The 20,508-nt window shown below is 37.5% G+C and overlaps 1 protein-coding gene across 9 annotated transcripts in view; it reads right to left on the bottom strand.

Annotated features, from left to right (window-relative positions):
• Positions 1-20,508, bottom strand: part of AFF3 (ALF transcription elongation factor 3) — a 605,847-nt gene that overhangs the window by 167,946 nt on the left and 417,393 nt on the right. For all 9 annotated transcript variants that reach the window (XM_089922650.1, XM_089922649.1, XM_089922648.1 and 6 more), the window contains one exon: positions 11,907-11,958. In XM_089922650.1, coding sequence (XP_089778776.1) covers positions 11,907-11,958 — 52 coding nt within the window. The remainder of the gene's footprint in view (positions 1-11,906; positions 11,959-20,508) is intronic.

Below are 20,508 nucleotides of genomic sequence, written 5' to 3'. Positions count from 1 at the left end.
ATCTGTTTGCTGTTTTAATCTGATGGTATAACCAACACAACAGCAACATCTAATTTCCTTTTCAGGTAAAACTGACAGCCTTCTCACCTCTCTTTTCCTTCAGCAATGGTGCCTAGCCCCAGCTGGACTTGTTGGTCTTTGAAGGCTGGGTCAAGGCCTTCCCTCCTTATCCACTGGGCAAGCCATACCTCTCAAAGGCCTTCGGTCTAATTTATTCATCTACATAACAAGGGGGTCCAAGGAGCCCTAGAGACCCTTCCTACGTTTTTTTTTTTTTTGCTGTACGCGGGCCTCTCACTGCTGTGGCCTCTCCCGTTGCGGAGCACAGGCTCCGGACACGCAGGCCCGGAGGCCGTGGCTCACGGGCCCAGCCACTCCGCAGCATGTGGGATCTTCCCGGACCGGGGCATGAACCCGTGTCCCCTGCATCGGCAGGCGGACTCCCAACCACTTGCGCCACCAGGGAAGACCCCTACGTTATTTTTTATCCTTAGTGTCTAAGCGTTGGCGAAATGGGATCTGGCCAATTTTCTCTAGGCAAAGTGTCTATACTAGATTTCTCATTTTCCTAGCAGACAGGAGCCTGGCAAATTACTTAAACAGATACGGAAAGGAAGTCTCTGGGGAAGGTACCTCGTGGGCTAAAAGAACAGTCACAGTTCATCATTTTAGACACGCATTGCTATGGACAAAATAAATATCAGGAAGGTTTTAAACTTCTCTGAAAAAAAAAAAACATCTTTTGGTAACAGTTCTCAAATCGACTTTGATCTCTCAAATTCCAAAACCTATTATATGATCAGTTTGTATAATCTTATTATTAAAAGCACATGCGTAAGTGATAGATTTCTTTATATGTTTAGCACATAATTGTTCCTCTGTATATTTTCCCTCCATATTTAACATTTTCTAAGGTAATTCTACAATGGGCATAAGATATTTTTAATAAATAACTATGGACTGAATGTTTGTGTTCCCCTCCCCCCAAATTTATATGTTGAAATTCTAACCCCCATTGTGATGGTATTAGGAGCTGGGCCTTTGGGAGGTAATTAGTCATGAGGGTAGAACCGTCACGAATGGGATTAATGCCCTTATAAGAAGAGACACGAAAGAGCTTGCTTCTCCCCTCTCTGCTCTTTGCCATGTGAGGACACAGCGAGAAGATGGCCATCTGCAAACCAGGAAGTGGGCCAGACACTGAATCTGCCGGCACCTTGATCCTAGACTTCCTGGGCTCCAAAACCGTGAGAGAGAAATTTCTGCTGTTTATAAGCCACCTAGTCTACAGTGGCTTGTTATAGCAGCCTGAACTGATGGAGGTAAATACTTCTCATTGATATAAACACGCTTCACCTTCCACCTTTATAAATGACTCACAGGTGCACATCAGACATCTGGAAAGGAGCTCTGGGCATCACCGTTAGACCCACTTTGTTCCATCAGTCAGTGATATCCAAGTCTTCTAAGACGTTTAAAATTAGAAGTCCATGGTGGAGGTGAGTTCTCCAGCCACCTCCTGGCTATGCATTCTCCTTTGGGGAGAGGTAAAGCCATGCACTGCTGGCCTCTGGTCCTATTGTCTGAAGGCTGGGAGAAGAGCTCATTCCGGCTGACATGTCTGGAGAAGACGGACCACTCTGCGTTCTTCTTCACAGCTCCGGCTTCACTAGAAGACCTTTGTAAACTTAACCCTTTCTAAGCATGTCACCTTTTTTAAGGGAGAGATGACAATTCTCATTAAGCTCTGATCTGTACCAACTGCAGAGATAGGGTTGTTTTCTATCTTTTCTAAATCATGAATCCTATTAAATGCAGTAATAAGTATTTACTGAGTGCCTACTAGGTAATGGGCACTTTCCATATATTACTTCCAACTACTATATTAACCTGGGAGAAATAAGATTTCATGGGCTGCTCTAATTCAGTTTGAGCTTATAGGAGTTTCCAAGTCTTTTACTGTACAATGTACACACCTGGTAGACCATTTCCTTCTGCTTCATTTTGTTAATTTTTTTTCTTCTAGAAGTTTAACTATTTGTGTTTAATCCAATTTCCTTAATTTATGAAGGTCATTTCTGAATCCTCATTTATTCTTTAAAGTAATAGGTACTTCGTTCAAATGCAGACAGGTCCTCTGTTAGGAGTTTTCTGCAAGCCTACGCTTTTGACCTCTGACTTAAGCGTGGACTTGCCAGTGGTGGGCAAATCTGGATTAAGCAGGCACGGTGACCCTGTGAAATTGTGGTCTTTGCTGTAGCTTGGAAATCTACAGTTGCTCCTTATTCCTAGAACTTTCCTAGTGAAGATGACAAACTAACAGGATCTCAGTCCGCTCTTCCTCTGCAGGCACTACCTTAGTCACTTGCTCTAAAAAGTCATCACCATACTCAAGGTCATGTAGGTTTTCTTCTATGTTGTCTTTTAGGAGTTTTATAGTTTTGTGTTTTACATTTAGGTCTGTGATCCATTCTGGGTTAATTTTAGCGAGGGGTGTAAGGTCTGTGTCTAGATTCATTTTTTTGCATGTGGATATGCAGTGTTCTACCACCATTTGTTTTAAAGACCATCTTTATCCATTGTATTGTTCTTGATCCTTTGTCAAAGACCAGCTGACTATATTTACGTGGGTCTATTTCTGGGCTCTCTATTCTGTTCCACTGATTGACTTATCTATTCTTTTGCCAACACCGTAGCTTTATAGTAAGTCTTGAAGTCGGGTAGAGTCAGTTCTCCAACTTTGTTCTTCTCCTTCAATACTGTATTGGCTATTCTATGTCTTTTGCTTTTCCAATGAGACTTTAAAATCAGTTTGTTGATATCCACAAAATACCTTGCTGGAATTTTGGTTCAGATTGCATTGAATCTATAGACCAAGTTGGGGAATTTGTTTTTTATTAGAAGTATTCCATTATGTTTCCAATATATTGGAAGGTATTCCAGTATACCAAGATTGTTTATCCATTTACCAGCTGATGTATATTGGGGTTTCCAGTTTTTGACTATCAAGAATAAAGCTGCTATTAAAATTCTTGTACTAATCCTTTTTTTTTTTTTTTTTTTTGCGGTACGCGGGCCTCTCACTGTTGTGGCCTCTCCCGTTGCGGAGCACAGGCTCCGGACGTGCAGGCTCCATGTGGGATCTTCCCGGACCGGGGCACGAACCCGTGTCCCCTGGATTGGCAGGCAGACTCTCAACCACTGTGCCACCAGGGAAGCCCAAATTCTTGTACTAATCTTTTAAAGGACATGCGTTTCTCTTTTTTCCCATGCTAATAATTACAAATGGAATTGTTGGATCTAGTACCAAGTGTGTGCCTAATTGCTGGGGAATGCAATAAATGTGTGTAAAAGGAACAGTTTTAAAAAATGGTTATGCCATTTTATGCTCCCATCAGCAATGCACTAGGGTTCCAATGGCTTCATATCTCCTGACTATTTGGTGGTGTTGGTCTTTTCAGTTTTAGTCATTCTAGTGGGTGTATACAGTGGTATCTCATTGTGGCTTTAATTTGCATTTCCCTGAAGATGAATATTATTAGTAAAATGCATGTTTTCAGTTCCTTACTGGACATTTGTATATCTTCTTTGTCTGTTCGAGGCTTTGCCCATTTAAAAAATTTGTGTCTTTATCACTTTGTTATTGAATTGTCAGAGTTCCTTATACATTCTGGATACAAACTATTTGTCAGATATATGTATTGCAAGTATATTCTCCCAGTTTGTGCCTTGCCTTGTCATTTTGATGACCAGATGTTTTGAATTTTGATGAAATCCAATTCATCGGGGTTTTCTTTTCTTTTCTGTGGTTTTGTGATTTCTGTAAGAAATCATTGCAGGTTGTGCGATATTGTCCCATGTTTTCCTTTAGAAGCTTTATAGTTCGGGCCTTTAAATGGAGGTCTGTGATCCATCTCAATTGTGTCTTAAGTGAGATTCAGATTTCCCCCCAGTAGTTCCTCCAGCACCATTTGTTGAAGACTTGTCTTTGTCAAAACTCAGTTGACCATATACGTGTGGGTCTATTTCTAGACTCTGTTTTGTTCCATTGATTTGTCTGTCCATGTCAATGCCACACTACCTTCATTACTTTAGTTTTCCAGTAAGTCTTGAAATCAGGTACTGTAAGGCCTCCAACCCTGCTCTTCTTCAAGACTGTTTTGGCTACCTAGGACCCTTGCTTTTCTATAAAAATTTTAGAATCAACTTGTCATTTTCTAGAAAAGTGCCCTGTTGGCCTTCTGATCAACACTGTGTTGTATCTGTATATCATTATGAGAAGAACTGACATATTAACATTAGGAGTCTTCCAATTTATGAATATCTCTCCATTTAAGTCTAAAATTTCTCTCATCAAGGTTTAATAGCTTTCAGTGTACAAGTCTTATATGTCTTTTGTTAAATTTATTAAGTATTTTATATCATTGCAAATGGGACTGCTTTTTAAATTTCATTTTGGAATTGTTTACTGCTATTAGAAACACAACTGATTTTTGTAAACTGACCCTGCTAAATTCTTTTATTGGTTCTAGTAGTTGTTTATTAAATTTCTTAGGATTTTCTCTATAAACAATCATTCATAAAGATTTTTCCAAAAGATTTTTCAATCTTTATGCCTATTATTTCTTTTTCTTGCCTTATTGTACTGACTAGAACTACAATGCTGAATAGAAGTGATAAATGCAGACATTACTGCTATGTTCTTGATCTTAGGAGGAAAGTGTTTGGTATTTCACCATTAAATATGACATTAGCAGTAGGTCTGGGGGTGGATGCCCTTTGTCAGATTAAACAAGTTCCCTTCTTGTACTAGTTGGCTGAGAGTTTTAAAAATCATGGATGGGTGTTGAATCATGTCAAATGCTTTGCCTTCATTTTTTTAGAGGATCATATGGTTTTTCTCCTTCATTCTATTAATATGGTGGATTACGTTAATTTTTCTTCTAACATTAAGCCAACCATTCATTCCTGTGATAAACCCTACTTAGTTATAATGAATAATGTCCTTTTCATATATCACTGGAACATATATGCTAATGTTTTATTAAGGATTTTTTAGTGTTTATAAGAGATATTGGATTACAATTTTCTTTTCTTATAAGGTTTATGTCAGATTTTGGTATCAAGGTTATACTGGCCTTATACAATGAATTGGGTAGTTTTTCTTCCTCTTCTATTTTCTGAAGGAGTTTGTATAAGACTAGCAGTTCATTTGTCGGTGTTTCATTGGTAAAAACATTTCTTATTTAAGTTTTGATGGAATTTACCAGTGAAACCACCTGCCTCTGGAGGAATTTTCTTTGTGGAAAAGTTTTGATTACAAATTCAATTTCTTTAATAGCAATAGGGTCATTCAGATATTCTATTTCTTCATGTGGCAGTTATGGTAAGTTACTTATGGTAACTGTATTTTTCAAGGAAATTGGCTATTTCATCTAAGCTGTCAAATTAATTAGCACAAAGTAGTTCATAATATCCGGTTACTGTTGTTTAAACTTCTGTAGGCTACATAGTGATACCCACTCTTTCTTTGCTAATGTTAGTGATTTATGTTTCCCTCCTCTCTTCTTTGATTAGACTTGTTAGTGTTTTGTTAATTTTACTAAATTTTTAAAAGAACTAAATTTTGGCTTTATTAATTTTCTCTATTGTTTAAAACTTTTTATTCCTAACTTTATTATGTACTTCTTCCTAATGATTTGGGTTTAATTTATTCTTCCTTTCTAGCTTCGTAAAGTGGAAACATAAATTACTGATGTTCAACTTTGTTCTTTTCTAGTCATGTAAAGCTATACATTTTTTTGTTGTGTGTATTGTTTTAGCAAAGCCCATAAATTTTCCTAAACTGTACATGCATTTTCATTCAGTTAAAATTTTTTCTAATTTCCTTTGTGATTTACTCTAACTCAAAAACTATTTAGAAATGTTATTTAACTTTCAAATATTAGGCATTTTCTAGAATTTCACTGCTATTGACTTATAATATAACCATGCTGTGATCACGGAACACATTCTGCAAGATTTTAATCATATGGAATTCATCGATATGTCTTTTATTGTGCACAATAAGGTCTTGCTTCATGTGTACTTGATAAGATTACATATCTTGCACCAGTTGAGTGTAGTGTTTTATAAATGTCAATAAGATCAAAGTGGTTGATGATGTTCAAATATTCTATATACTTCCTAATATTTTGTTTAATTTTTATACTGATTACTGAATAAATGGATGTTAAAAATCTCTATTATTATTGTTCTGTCAGTTTTTGTTTCATATATTTTGATAATCTCTTAGTAAATATGTACATATTTATGACTGGTCTGTTTTCCTCATTAACTGACCTTTTTAGCATGATAAAATGTTCTTTTTACCTATTCTAATACTCTTTGTCTAGAAGTCTGTATGGTAGTTTAATAGTGTCACACTAGCTTTCTTATGCTTACTGTTTACACAGTCTATCTTTTCCTCTTCTGGCTTCAACCTACTGTGTTTTTATATTTAAATTGTATATCTTATAGACAGTAGGCAGTCTTTCAAATCTAATTTATTTTGGTATTTTATTTTAATCCCTCCAATGACATTTATGCTTTTTTTGGTATTTTTTTTTTTTAGTGTTTTTTCTGGCTATTATACTATGCATCCTTAACTTATTGCCAGTCTACTTGGATTTAATATTATATCACTTCACGTAAAATATAAGAATCTTAGAGTCATGCAATTCCATTTGCCCTCTCTTATCCTTTGTGGTATTTTTGTCATACATTTTACATCTACATACATCATAAGTCCCATAAAAGAGTATTTTGTTTTTTACATTACATAATCTTTTGTATTTACATAAATATTTATCATTTCCTGTAAATACTTCCTTCGTGTAGGTCTGAACTTCCCCCTGAGATTATTCCCCTTCAGCCTGACAAATTTCCTTTATCACTGATTGTAGTGCAGGCCTTCTGGAAATAAATTCTCTCAGATTTTGAAAAACCAAAAATGTCTTTATTTCACCTTGTTTTGAAGGATATTTTTGCTAGATTTAGAATTCTAGCTTGATAAAGTTATTTATTTTTTTTAATTTATTGTTTTTATTTTGTCTTCCAGCACTTTAAAGATGCCGTTGCATTATATTCTAGCCTCTGTTGTTGGTGGTGGGAATCCTTTGGTTAACTGCGTCACTGTTACCTTTTACCTAATATGTCATTTATCTCCGGCAATGTTCAAGATTTTTCTCTTTATCTTTAATATAGGTTTTAGCAATCTTACTGTAACGTTTCAAGGTGTGGTTTTATTTTATTTATCCTGCTTAAGATTTGTTAAGCTTCTTGCATTTGTAAGTTAAGGTGTTCAGCCAGTTTGGGATGCCTTCAGCCATTATCTCTTTGAATATTTTTTCTGATCTGTTTTTTCTGTCCTCTCCTTCTCAGACCCCAATTACATGTATATTATACTACTTGATATTGTCCTGTAATTCACTGAGGTTCTGTTTATTGTTTTTAATCTTCATTCTCACTGTTCTGCACATTGGATAATGCTTATTGATCTGACTTTAAGTTTACTTACCCTTTATTTGGTCATTTCCATTCTTCACTAAGGCTATCCAGTGAAATTTTTGTTTCAAGTATTTTACTTTTCAGTTCCAGAATTTTCACTTGGTTCTTTTTAATCATTTCCATTTCCCTGCTGAGAGTCTTCTTCTTTCAATTATTATGACCATGTTTTCCTTTATATTCTTGAATATATTTTAACACCTGCTTTAAAGTTATTGCCTGAAAATTCCAACATTTAGGTTACTTCAAGTTGTATTATAGCAATTACATTTTTACTTGATTATGGATAACAATTTCCTATTTCTATACATATCTGTTAATTTTTGATTAGATAATAAATATTATGAATGACATGTAATAGAGGCTCTAGATCTGTTTTATTCCTTTAAAGAGTGTTAACATTTTTGCTTCAGACAAATTACTAGCTGAACCTGTGAATGCTTTAGGATTACACTTTGTTATGACCTACTTTGGTTTTGCCCTTAGTTTTAGGATGAATCCTTTATTCTTAAGGCGAGGCCTTCCTGAGGGTTCAGACAAAAACCTAAGTGTTTGCCAAGTCCCCATAACTTGGGTGAGATTCAAATTCCAAACTCTACAGGCAATCTTTGTAGGCAGTAGGCAGCTACTGAAATGTCTTCTCAGCTTTTCAGCTCTCTAGCTATTGTCTTCCACTGGGCTCACTGGCCTTTCTCTGATACCTATGCAGTTTAGAAGTCACCCAAGCATGGAGGAGAATTTATATACAGAAGTGGAACTCTCTTCTCTATGGCTGCCTCCTTTCTGGAATTTCTTCCCTTAAATCCCAGCCACTCTGGCAGCCTTGAACTCCATCCTCATACACTTCAAGAATATATGACTATGGCCTTGAGTTGTAGTTACTCTTGGTGGAATGGGGAGTGCCCTCAGGAGAGAAGCTGTAAAAATGTAGGTCTCATGCATTCCAATTCTTTCTCTCAAGGATCAAATTGCCAATATTTCTGCCTTCTTTTGATCAGCCTCTAGTGTCTTTAAATAGTTTTGTTTTGTAAAAAATATTTCATCCAGAGTTTTTTTTTTTTTCTTTGCGGTACGCGGGCCTCTCACCATTGTGGCCTCTCCCGTTACGGAGCACAGGCTCCGGACGTGCAGGCTCAGCGGCCATGGCTCACGGACCCAGCCGCTCCACGGCACGTGGGATCTTCCCGGACCAGGGCACGAACCCGTGTCCCCTGCATCGGCAGGCGGACTCTCAACCACTGTGCCACCAGGGAAGCCCTTTTTTTTTTTTTAAGATTTTACATACAAATGAGGTCATATGGTATTTGTTTTTCTCTGCCTGACTTATTTCACTTAGGATGATGCCCTCAAGGTCAATCCATGTTGTCGCAAGTAGCAGGATTTCCCTCTACGGCTGAATAATATTCCATTGTGTACAGATACCACATTTTCTTTATCCATTCATCCATCAGTGAACACTTAGGTTGCTTCCATGTCTTGGACACTGCAAACAATGCTAATCTCTCGTTTTTAAAAGAGGCTAGTGAGGAAAGATGCTTTTTCATAAAATGAGCTGTCTGGATACTCTCAATTTTATACTACAATTTAAAACCAAAAAGTGGCTTTAAATGACTCAGAGGTCATGGAACTATACAGACAGAGGGATGTATAGGCATTACTGAAGCCAAGTCTGTCCCACCAAACCACAAATGTAGAAGAGGTATCTTTCCTAGTGCCTGTGTGTATGTTATTTACAGTTTTCAGCTCTCCTTCACCTCTTTGGTTTCCATGGAGCTCATAATTTTTGGTCTGTTTTATCACCTTGTTCCATCTTCTGGCATCTGTATACTCCTGATTCTCCTAACCTGGCTTCTAAGTCATTTTGATTGCTCTGACCCTTAATGTTGAGTGTCCTCTCAAAATCCACATGTTGAAGTCCTAACCTCCAGTACTTCAGAATGTGATTTTATTTTGAGATAGCATCTTCACAGGGTAATCAAGTTAAAATGAGAACATTAGGGTGGGCGATAATCCAACATAACTAGTATTTTTATAAAAGGGGGAAATTTGGACACAGAGACATGCAGAGAAGGAAGATGATGTGAAGAAACACAGGGGGAAGATGTTTATCACCCAAACAACGAACAAGGTCTGGAATTGATCCTTCTTTCACAGGAGAAACAAACCCTAATGACTGATCTTGGGCTTCTAGCCTCCAGAACTGAGACAATAAATTTCAGTTGTTTAAGGGACCCAGTCTATGCTACTTTGTTACAGCAGCCCTAGCAAACGAATACACTTACCACTTAACAAATAAATGGGTCCCCACTTTTCTCCTTGGTTCTGACTTATGACTTTGTTTTGTCTCCTAAGATCCCCTGACCCCTCAGTATGGTAAATGGCCAAAAAAGCTGAATATCCAAAGATGTGTGTCCCAATTTTTTCACTTAAGTTGAATGACTTTTCTGATCCTTAGAGTCCTTATATATGAAATGAGGATATTGTCTTACCTATCTGTCTGCATAGATAAAGCTCAGATAGGATACCACACAGAGACTGTAAAATGCTACGCAAGTCTAAGGCATCCTGAGTCCCTGCTCTTTATTCATAATGAGCTGCTCCTCTTGCCTAATTATAACAGACCACGGTTAGAAGGTTCTTTGGGAGGATCAAGTTTAGAATTCTCCACTTTTAAGAGGGATACTTGCAGCCTCAGGCTTTATTTCTGCTGTTTCTAGTTCAAGAGGCAGGATATGAGATGGATGACTAAGTCTGTTTTGCTCAAAGAGACAAGAATGTGGGGTGATGCTTCAAACTTTCACTGCTCACAAATCTCCAGAGGGTGTAAAAATAATTCCTCAGACAACATATTTATTTTGATAAGGTAATGAGTTATGGAAACCAATTCTTTTAGAGAATGGACTTTTCGGAGCTGTATAAGGGGCGGAGAACTTTAGCAGCACATCAAACTGTATTAACAAAATCGGAGCCCACTGAATGTGATTTTAAATTTGAAAAAATTAAATGCAGGATGCCAGCAGCTTTCCAAAATATTTTGTATGCTCCTTTGCCTGTTTTTAAGATGATTTGTTAACGAGAATTTGAAAAATTGTTGTTTCTACAGTAATTAACACTTTTATAAAATTATTTATAAAAAAATATAACTTACTCCCAAATAGTTGACATTCTAGTTGCATAAATTCTTATCTAGTCTCAAACACTGCTCAAAAGAACTACATATTTAAATGATTCTACCCATTTCAGTTCTCTAGAATGCCTCCAGATGGCATTAAAACCCTTCTCCTACTATATTTTACAATCAAAAATTTAAAAATTAGTAATATTTTAACCATTTAAAACCAGTCACATTCATTGTATCATTAGAAATCATGATAATGGAACTATTTTGAACTTTTAGGGTAACATCTTAAGAAACATGTAATCATAACTTTTATGAAACAAACAGCCATCCTATGTAAGCCAAAGGCTCTTCCTAGATTGAGAAACAGATCTTGGACAAATACACTCAATAATGTTATATCGTAAGCTGTCATTTCTAATGAATAGCACTTTAAATGCTTAGTAATAAGAGCACTGGTCCAAATATAGATATATGCACAAAACTGTCTTATAATAAGAAAATACATTTAACTCCTCAGAAATGATAAAAAATAATGATTTTTAAGGAGTAAACCTGTTACTAATTCCTATGGAGCTAAAATAATTTGTTAGCTTGTGAATTATGTAAACTTTAGCATATAAATTTGGCATCGAATTAATCGTCAAAACATTTTTTGGATTGCTTGGCTATCGAGGGGAAAAGACAAAACGTAGAGTGAAGAACATGTTTTAAAAGCCTTTTCTTATCTTTTCAAAACTGTGTTTGTTAACTCAAAACTATGAACAAACCCTTGAGGGTCCAGAGATATCTATAACTGTATATTTCACATAATTCAGAGGTCAGGTTGCAAAGGGCAGGCTTTAAAATGACACTGGTACTTCCCAGGTGTGCAGGACAGACTATCTCCTAGTATGTGTGAAAAGTCCTCTAATTATTTATGACAGTGATGGAAGTTGCCAAGCAAATTCCAAAAGCTTTCCTCCCCTCCCCCTGCCAAAATAATACCGTCAAATCTCGTTACATTTGTACTTTATGAAGAGGAGCCTTGTGTTTTCAAGATTATTCTTACTGGGCTAAAGCATAAGAAAGACCTCAAAATGCATACGCACCCAAAAGCATTTAAAAACACATTATCATGAGAAAGAGAACCACAGCCTTCTTTCCATTATTACTGTTACTATAACAAGTTATTTGCGCTGTTTCATATTATAAGCATATTAAAGAACAGTCATCTTGGGATAGAAACAGGAAACAGACTTACGATGTATTCGATGTGCCATTGTCTGGACTCCCTGGCTCAGCATCACCTTTCTCTTAAAAAGGAAGAAAATACCAACATGTGAGCGTTACAGCCTATAAGATTTAAGAGAGGTTCAATATATTTCCACACTCCTACTAACAACCATTCAAAATGTGCAGCAGGAGGCTTTTCAAACATCTTTTTTATTGTCCAAGAAGCGGATTTGCAAAATAATTTATTCTTTGTAATACAATGGCCCAGGCAAGGATCTGTGAATAGGTACTACGGAGCTGTTTGCAAACAAGCAGAGGTTCAGAGTGGAGACCCTGCCAAAAGATGAATACCTTACAGATGGAATCTGTTTCCTTCTACTTCTTTTACAGGAAACTTAAGGAAATAAACCCCATTAGCATTCTAGATGCAAGGCGTTTTGGATTCTGATCCCTTCTGCTAACACAAGCTAAACCAGGTCAGGTGACATCAGAACTTGGAGGAGAGAATTCTACACAACACTGAGGTTGCACCCTAGCTTACAAGATTCTCAAGAATTACACCCCACAGAGAGCCCCAGCAGCAGGTTCTGGGGTCACCCTGTTAATGCAGAATAAGATATAAATCAGAAATCCTTCCTGGCCATCTGAGAGACTAGTTAAAGAAATGTTTCTGCCGTCTGTGGTCACCAAGGATTGAATGGGTTTTAATGAAGGGAGCCTGGAACCAGTTCGTTTCTTGTAGTTCTAAAGGGCAAATTCCTCTTGCAATTGACATAATGTAAGTCTTAGATCCTCGACCATTGATGGCTTGACACCACACATCCTTGTATTGTAAGGCACTTCTTTTTGTTTTCTTGAGGCTACGGGATGGAGGAAGGTCATGACTGCCATTGTGAGTTAGCTGTGGTTAGTTAGGCTGGTTATGTAGTGCTAATAGTTTAACATACCCCAGAGAAGGTTATGAGTTGCAAGAGATGGGCATGATGGTGGCAACTTGCTTTGCTTTGCTCTTTCAAGTCAGGCCTGGAGACCTCACAGAATCCCCCAGTCTGCTGTTTAGGGCTTCAGGCCTATGTCCTGTACCAAGTCCCTTTTGTCAGCTGTAGCCATTAGCTTATTGTCACCGAGGCTTGGGAATGACCCCCTAAATTACACGATGAACACATTCTGAAGATATCGTCCAAACTGAACTCAAAAGTAAACTTTATAATTTCTTTCCCTTTTCGTTCTTTCAAACAGAACGGTTGTGAGAGAAAGAAGACAGTGACATATAGTGCACACATCTATCTCAGATGTAACTCTGTGCTAGTGTGTGTCTACACACTGCCGGGACATGCGTGAGGGACAGTCACCTTGTGAAAAGTCACATCTATTTTAACTGCCTCAGTAGCAAACACTGACGGAGCCCCGGTACGTGGGAAACCATGCTGAAGTAAAAACAGAGGCAGAGAATTAATAAACTTGCTCTAAAGCTTGTACGTTCATAATATATTTTCTCTTCCAGGCCAGGTTTGCTGTAAACTCACTTAGGAGACATGCAAGACCCTGTCAACTGGCTTTGGTGCTAGAAAATAACCTTAGTACTGTCCAAAATCACTTTTCAAATGAGGAACCACAATTCCTGCCAGAATCCTAAAGTACAGAGTTGTAACATCTGCATTACCTAAGATAAAACTAAATGGAGGTTTAATTTTTCTCAAACATAGCGATCTTTTTTTTCCCCCTTTAATTTGGAGAAGTTGGTTACTTTCCCTGGTCTGGGGCTGCCAGAAGTTGCCCCACATCCAATCATCCTCAGGAATGCCGGCAGCAGGCTCAGAAGCCCAGGAGTAAACGTTTCTCAACAACTTGTGTCATTAAAAAAAAGGAAATCAATATGATACATGCAGACATTGTCTGGATGTCTGAATAAGTATGTTTTACCTTGACCAACAATGCTGCCAGACAACCCGTGGGCTGAGAGGACAGAGGCCTTATCGCACATGGGGTCTGGGGGCTGCAGGAACTGGGAGCCGGATCGGCGCAGGAGCAAAGCTGCAGTTGATTATTTCTGCTCTCAGCAGCACTTATGTTGTGGCAACAGGGAAAACAGAACAGGTTCTGGCGAACAGGAAGGATGCAGTGGGGCCAAACTGGGCATTTATGAACAGTCGGGGAATGAGTGCTCTCAGTTGATCATGAATTAACCTTTTTGGAGAAAAGGAAACGCAGGATGGAGTCAGGGAGTAAAACTATGTTTGCCCTTCAGAAAGAATGAAACACAAAATTCTCCCCAATATCTGGAAATTTTACGTGATGTAATTTCTGAAGTTAACTTGAAGTGTCTATGTGCACAAGCTGTGGAGAATCACAGGCTCTTTATCAGGACCCGAGGGAAACTGACGAATGTGAGCTGGAAAAAATTCTCAGTAAGGGATTTTTCAGTTGGGTGCTCAGGAGATGTTTCCTCTCCGCCGCCAATGAGGACTGGTGGGGCTTCGTCCTGATTATTCCAGCTGTTTTCATGATAGATTCAACACTGCTCTCCTAGGGAAGGAACCTGCATTGATCTTTAAGACACTGGGCATAAGAGATAGGCTCAGGTGCAGTGTGGTCATTTTGCAGGTGGAAATATAATTAAAGAGAGAAAGAGAAAAAACGAGCCATAGAAAGAAAATGTATACATTCATACTCACATATAAATACATATGTATGTGTATATGTATACTACATGTATACTTTCAACTTGACACTCCATATTTGTCTACCTGAGTCTTCCACAGTACCAAACATATATTACATGCTCAGTATATGTCTTCTGTCTGATGACCTATCATTAATGCAGTGTCCTACGCTACAGTGGAAAAAGAGGAGAAAGGTACACATACCACTGAGACGGTATACAAGTTAAGGTATGAAACAGCTTGATGACTCCAATAGGTCACTTAAAAAATTACAGTAGCTACATGTCTAATCCAGTAAATCTACCAAGGACTTTTATGTCGAGTAGTCTCTCTGGAAACATAGATAATATCTAATTCACGCCCCTTCAACTGAAAATGACTGCACTGCTGGAGTACCATAATTAGCGCTATGAAAAGGAAATCAAAATAGACCTAGGCTGTATTCTGCTTCGAAGGCAAGTTTTGCTGTGCTACCACTTTATAATAAAAGTAATCTGTGCTCAGCGTAAAGAAAAAAAAACCGAACAGTAGAGTAAAGGTAACGACTGTGCTTGCTTTTGTCATTAGTCCTGTTAGCCCTGCAACTGGAACGCTAAGTAATATGCTTATTTCTAGATGAATCAACTTCAGACAGTATGTAATAATTTCTGATATGAAAAATGAGAGATAAGGTATTTAATACACTTATACTACCACCTCCCTTCCGCTTAAAATTTCTGTTAGTTCTGTTAAACTTTAGCGTCTAGTGGGTATTTTAACTTTGAATAAATTTAACCTATTTTTTGATTAAACAACTTCTGACAGTACCTCTTCTTTTATACTATGCAAAGTGAGGCAACTCACATCCCACTATGCACAGCTATACCCTTCCTCCAGCATAGCCAAGATTTAAAATATTTATATTCTGTTCAGTAACTATTAATGAGTCATCCTCATTAATATTAATTTTATCAATAATTTAATTTTGGGAATTGCCCATAGGCCATGAGAAAAATTATACACGAGTGACGGAATTTACAATATTATAACAACATATATATTAGCCTCTAAGGAACAGTAGAGAGACTGGACCTGCACGGAGGGACGGCCACTACACTTGAAAGAAGGCAAGGGTTCCCATATTTACGTCAAATGGATTCTCATTCTTGTATCTCATCGTGGCAAAGGTTCATTCGTCTCAAGTAAAGGCTACGCTTTTCCTAAAGAGAAATTCAATAGAGCATGCATGTAATGTGTACAAAAATGTTTATATACAGTTTTTAAAAAGTAAAATGAGTTAACTGTAAAAGCACCTTCCAGGCCCAGAAAGGGGACACTGACAAGAAATAACCCAGAAACCTCCTGAGCTTGTGTCCTATTCAAGCCCAGCTAGCTAGCAATGGAGTTTTGTGTTAATCATTCTCCCTTTCTTGACAGTTTCTGCCACCATGAATTAATTTGTAAATAAAAGTCTTTAGTTTTTCCTGATTTTAAATTTCACATGAATGCAATCATAGTGTAGGCATTCTTCTGGGATTACTTCTGTCATTCAATGATATGACTTTGGATTCAGCCAATGTGATGTGCATAGCTTTGGTTCATTCACCCTCACTGCTGTGCAGCATCTCCTTATAAAAATCTGTCATTTTGGGCTTCCCTGGTGGCGCAGTGGTTGAGAGTCCACCTGCCGATGCAGGGGACACAGGTTCGTGCCCCGGTCCGGGAAGATACCACATGCCGCGGAGCGGCTGGGCCCGTGAGCCATGGCCGCTGAGCCTGAGCGCCTGGAGCCTGTGCTCCGCAATGGGAGAGGCAACAACAGTGAGAGGCCCGTGTACAGCCAAAAAAAATAAAATAAAATCTGCCGTTTTCCTTTATTTGACACTTTTTCGGTGTTCTACTTAAGAAATACATCAGAAAGATGTTCTCTATTACCTTTTGAAAGTGTATAATTTTACTGTTCACATTTAGGTCTTCTACAAATACCTGGAATAGTTTCTGTATATGATGTCAGGTAGGAGATAGCTTCCTTTTTTTCCCTATAGATAACCAATTATTCTGGTACTATCTATTAAGAAGCCCATTCTTTCCCCATTGATCTACATTGTTAGCTCTGACACGAATCTAGTTTTCATAAATCTGTGGTCTGTTTCTGGGTCCTTTATATCTGTTTCATTGCTCAATTTATTATTATCTTCATTACTTAGCTAAAACATGCATTCATTCATTCACTCATTCATTCATTCATATAATAATATTAGTAAGGCAAGGCTCCAACCTGCTTCTTCTTAAGGAGTGTCTGAGTTATTTTTGGTCCCTTGTTCTATCAAATAAACTTGAGAATCACCTTGTCAATTTCCAGATACAGGGCTGCTGTTGAGAAGTCAACTGGAAGTTTAATTGTTACTTCTTTGAAGTTATTAAGGGCATTTTAAGAATTTTTCCTTTACCTGTGTGGCTTGCAGTTTAACTATAATACGTCTAGGGTGGACTTCTTTTTATTTATCCTGCTTAAGATTCACTGGGAAGATTCATTGGGTTTCTTGAATCTATGGGTTAGTGTCTTTCAATTCTGGAATATTTTCAGCCATCATCTCCTTTAATATCCCCTCTGTTCCCTTATCTTTTTCTGGAATTCTAGTTAAGTTAATTCTAGTTAATTCTAGTAAATTCTCACTTTATACTCCAGGTTTGTTAACTTCCTTTTCATATTTTCCATTTCTGTCTCTCTAGGCTACATTCTAGATAATTTCTTAAGTTTCCTGATTCATTACTTCTTCTTCACCTATGTGTAATCTGCTGGTAAACCTGACCAAAGAAATTTTCATTTCTGTTATTATTTTCTAACTTCTAGAGGTTCTGATTAGTACATTTGCAAATGTTTTTGTTCTTTATCATATTTTCAATTCTCTCATTTCTGTAAATTAAAGTAAGCACTCTTACGTTACATTCTGGGCTTGGTAATTCCAATATCTGAAGTCCTTGGAGGTCTCTCTAATTCTCTGCTGTCTGTTCTTTTTCCTTGCTCTTGTTTCATTGTACATAAGTGTTTTTGACAATGAGTGCTCATTTCCTGAGGAATTCTATTTCTATTATTATTTATTCATGTCCATTTTCTTTTTCTGGTATTCCTACTAGCTGGATTTGACCTTTCCACCCCGACAAATCTTCCATGTAACTTAACTTCCTTTCATATCTTCCATCTGACTTTTGCTTTATATTCAGAAAAAAAAATGTTTTCAACCTTATATTCCAGACTTCAGACTTCAGCTATTATCTGTTAAATTTTTAAATTTCGTCAACCCTATTTTTAATTCCGGAGTGCTCATTTGTTCTGTAACTGCTTCTTTTTCATACCAATCTGGTCTTTTTATTTGATGCAAATAATTTCAAATCCTTCTGAAGACTGTAAATACATTTGAAATTTTTTTCTTCTGTTCCTTGAATTAAGTAGATTTCCTCTGGGTCATTCCTTCTCTTTGGTGCTCCTGGGTTATGTATTCACATCTTTGAATGATAACAGGCTGGTTAACAAAGGTACTGGCGTGGATTTCCCATATTAGTATATTGATCCATTTTGCTAACATACGTCTCCCTTGTAGGGAAGGGCTGATTTAGGTCTCTTTCTAAGTGGACAGGGTATGTTAACTGGAAGGCTTCATTTAGGGTTCAGGAGAAGAGGCCTCAAGACAAGCTGGGAGCCCTGACTGCTCTCTCACTCCCCAACAAAAACAGGAAGTACTTTATTCTGGGTGTATAGCATTTCGGTTTACTTCCTTCTTGAGAAAAGTTAGCTCTTCCTCCACCCATCAGAGATATCTATGTTTAAGGTCTGGTATTATCTCAGAATCTATTCTGCTTCTCTCTTAGGTACTAGCTCCCAACTAGAAGTTCTAGTTAGCTGTTCATTTTCTTAGCAAATATTACTATGGCTTTTTTTGTATTTTGTTTTTTTGAGGGAGGAAAGCCAGGCCGAAAGCTCTGTATGAAAACCCGCTAGGATAGTGGTAGAGGAGTAATGGGTGGAAGAATGGCCATGTTCCTATCACTATCACAGTCCACGCCTCTTCTCTTTTGGGGTTGAGAGGAAATCAAGTCTCTCCTGGAGCTCCCAAGGACATTCCCTCTACCACCACAGCTTGTTCCTGTTTGGTTCATTATTTTCCTTTTTTCTTTTTCTGGGCCATGACCTTCCCTGCCCAGGATTATCTATCTAACAGTAGGGTCCTGTCCAGTCTCCATTTTCCAGACACTCAGCTGAATTTCTGGTTCTCAGTGCTGTTACGGATTTATTTGCATCACTCTTGCTTTATGGTTAGTTCAATGGAGACCCTGAAGGCAGGGAAAGAAGCGCTTATGCTCAAGGCTGCCACCTGAACAGGACAGTCTTACGCTTTTAAAAAACTGTAGACATACATCACCTGTTTTAATATTTAAGTTTCTCAATACTTAATTAGCTTCTATTTTATATTAAATTAAATTAATCGGTAATCAGCAAACTGGCTAAAGTAGCTCTCTTTAAAAAGATTTGGATTAAAAAATAATTTTCTGTTTAATTTATACACTCTCTTCTCTTAGTACCTACACAATTTAGTTTTTCTAATTTCAAAAAGATAAAAATGACTGACCTAAAAAGTGGGGAAGGTCAGTCCATCAATACACATTTTGTCTCTCTGAAGTACAGTTTTTTCCTATTTTCTACATATTTACTGGAGTCATGACTCCCAAAGCTGTAATGATTCCAAACCAAATACAAGAAACAGCACAGGAAATGCTGGTGGGACCAGCTCTCCTAAAATTTCCAGTGTGCTATAATCTACAGAGGACACTGCAATTTTTATCTTTATTTTCTTATTTTCCATTATGGTTTATTACAAGATATTGAATATAGTTCCCTGTGCAATACAGCAGGACCTAGTTGTTTAACTATTTTATATATAGTAGTTTGTACCTGCTAATCCCAAACTCCTAATTTATCCCCCCTTCCCCTTTGGTAACCGTAAGTTTGTTTTCTATGTCTGTGAGTCTGTTTCTGTTTCGTAAGTAAGTTCATTTGTGTCATATTTTAGATTCCAGACATAAGTGATATCGTATGATATTTGTCTGACTTATTTCACTTTGTATGAGAATCTCTAGGTCCATCCATGTTGCTGCAAATGGCATTATTTCATTCTTTTTTATGGCTGAGTAGTATTCCATTGTATATATATATATATATATATATATATATATATATATATATATATACCACATCACTATGATTTTTAAATAGTGATATTACCTTTTTATAGATGTGCTTGGTTTTGAGGGGCGGGGATTTATTTGAAAAAAAAAAATCCCCTTACCCCTAGAAAAGAGAAAACCAATTACAAATGTCCTCAGATGATGAAATGCCAGAGGGATTTATACCACACCATGCAAGTGCCGCTCACAATTCCCCAGAAGATAGGTCTGCTTTTACATAATCTCAATCGTAGCATCAGCAAGTGAAAGTTATGGCATGCTGTAAAAATATGCCAGATGAACACAGAAATCTTGGACAAGAATTCAATCTCACACTGAAGGGACAGAAGCAACATTCTGGGGGTCAAGGTAATGGGTTAGTTATTAACTGCAGAATCTCATTTTCATCAGGTGCAGAATGGAGATGTCACGCCTACTTCACACAGCTCTGGTTAGGATTAAATAAAATAGCACACGTAAAGAAGAGACTGAACACAGACGGGACTGAACAGCTGTTTCCTTTGTTCTTCTTTATGTCAAAGACTCCAAGCTGAGAGAAGGTACATTTATTCTATTCTATCTATTTCCTCCTCCCTTTACCATGAACTGTTTAAATTCAAATGGAAAGAAATGGTGAGGGAAGCAAAGGCACTTCTTCCGCATGCTCTAGCCTTCGGCATATGGTGCTGATACCTACACACCTCGTGGACCTAACCCTGCATCTCCTGATTCCTTTCCTTACTCTTACATTTATTAATTTCTACA

The sequence above is a fragment of the Delphinapterus leucas genome, chromosome 13 (assembly GCF_059928025.1).
Source record: "Delphinapterus leucas isolate spDelLeu-1000000601 "Yukka" chromosome 13, BTC_Dleu_Yukka2, whole genome shotgun sequence".
Lineage (NCBI taxonomy): Eukaryota > Metazoa > Chordata > Mammalia > Artiodactyla > Monodontidae > Delphinapterus > Delphinapterus leucas.
This window is presented reverse-complemented; position numbering and strand designations above follow the sequence as displayed.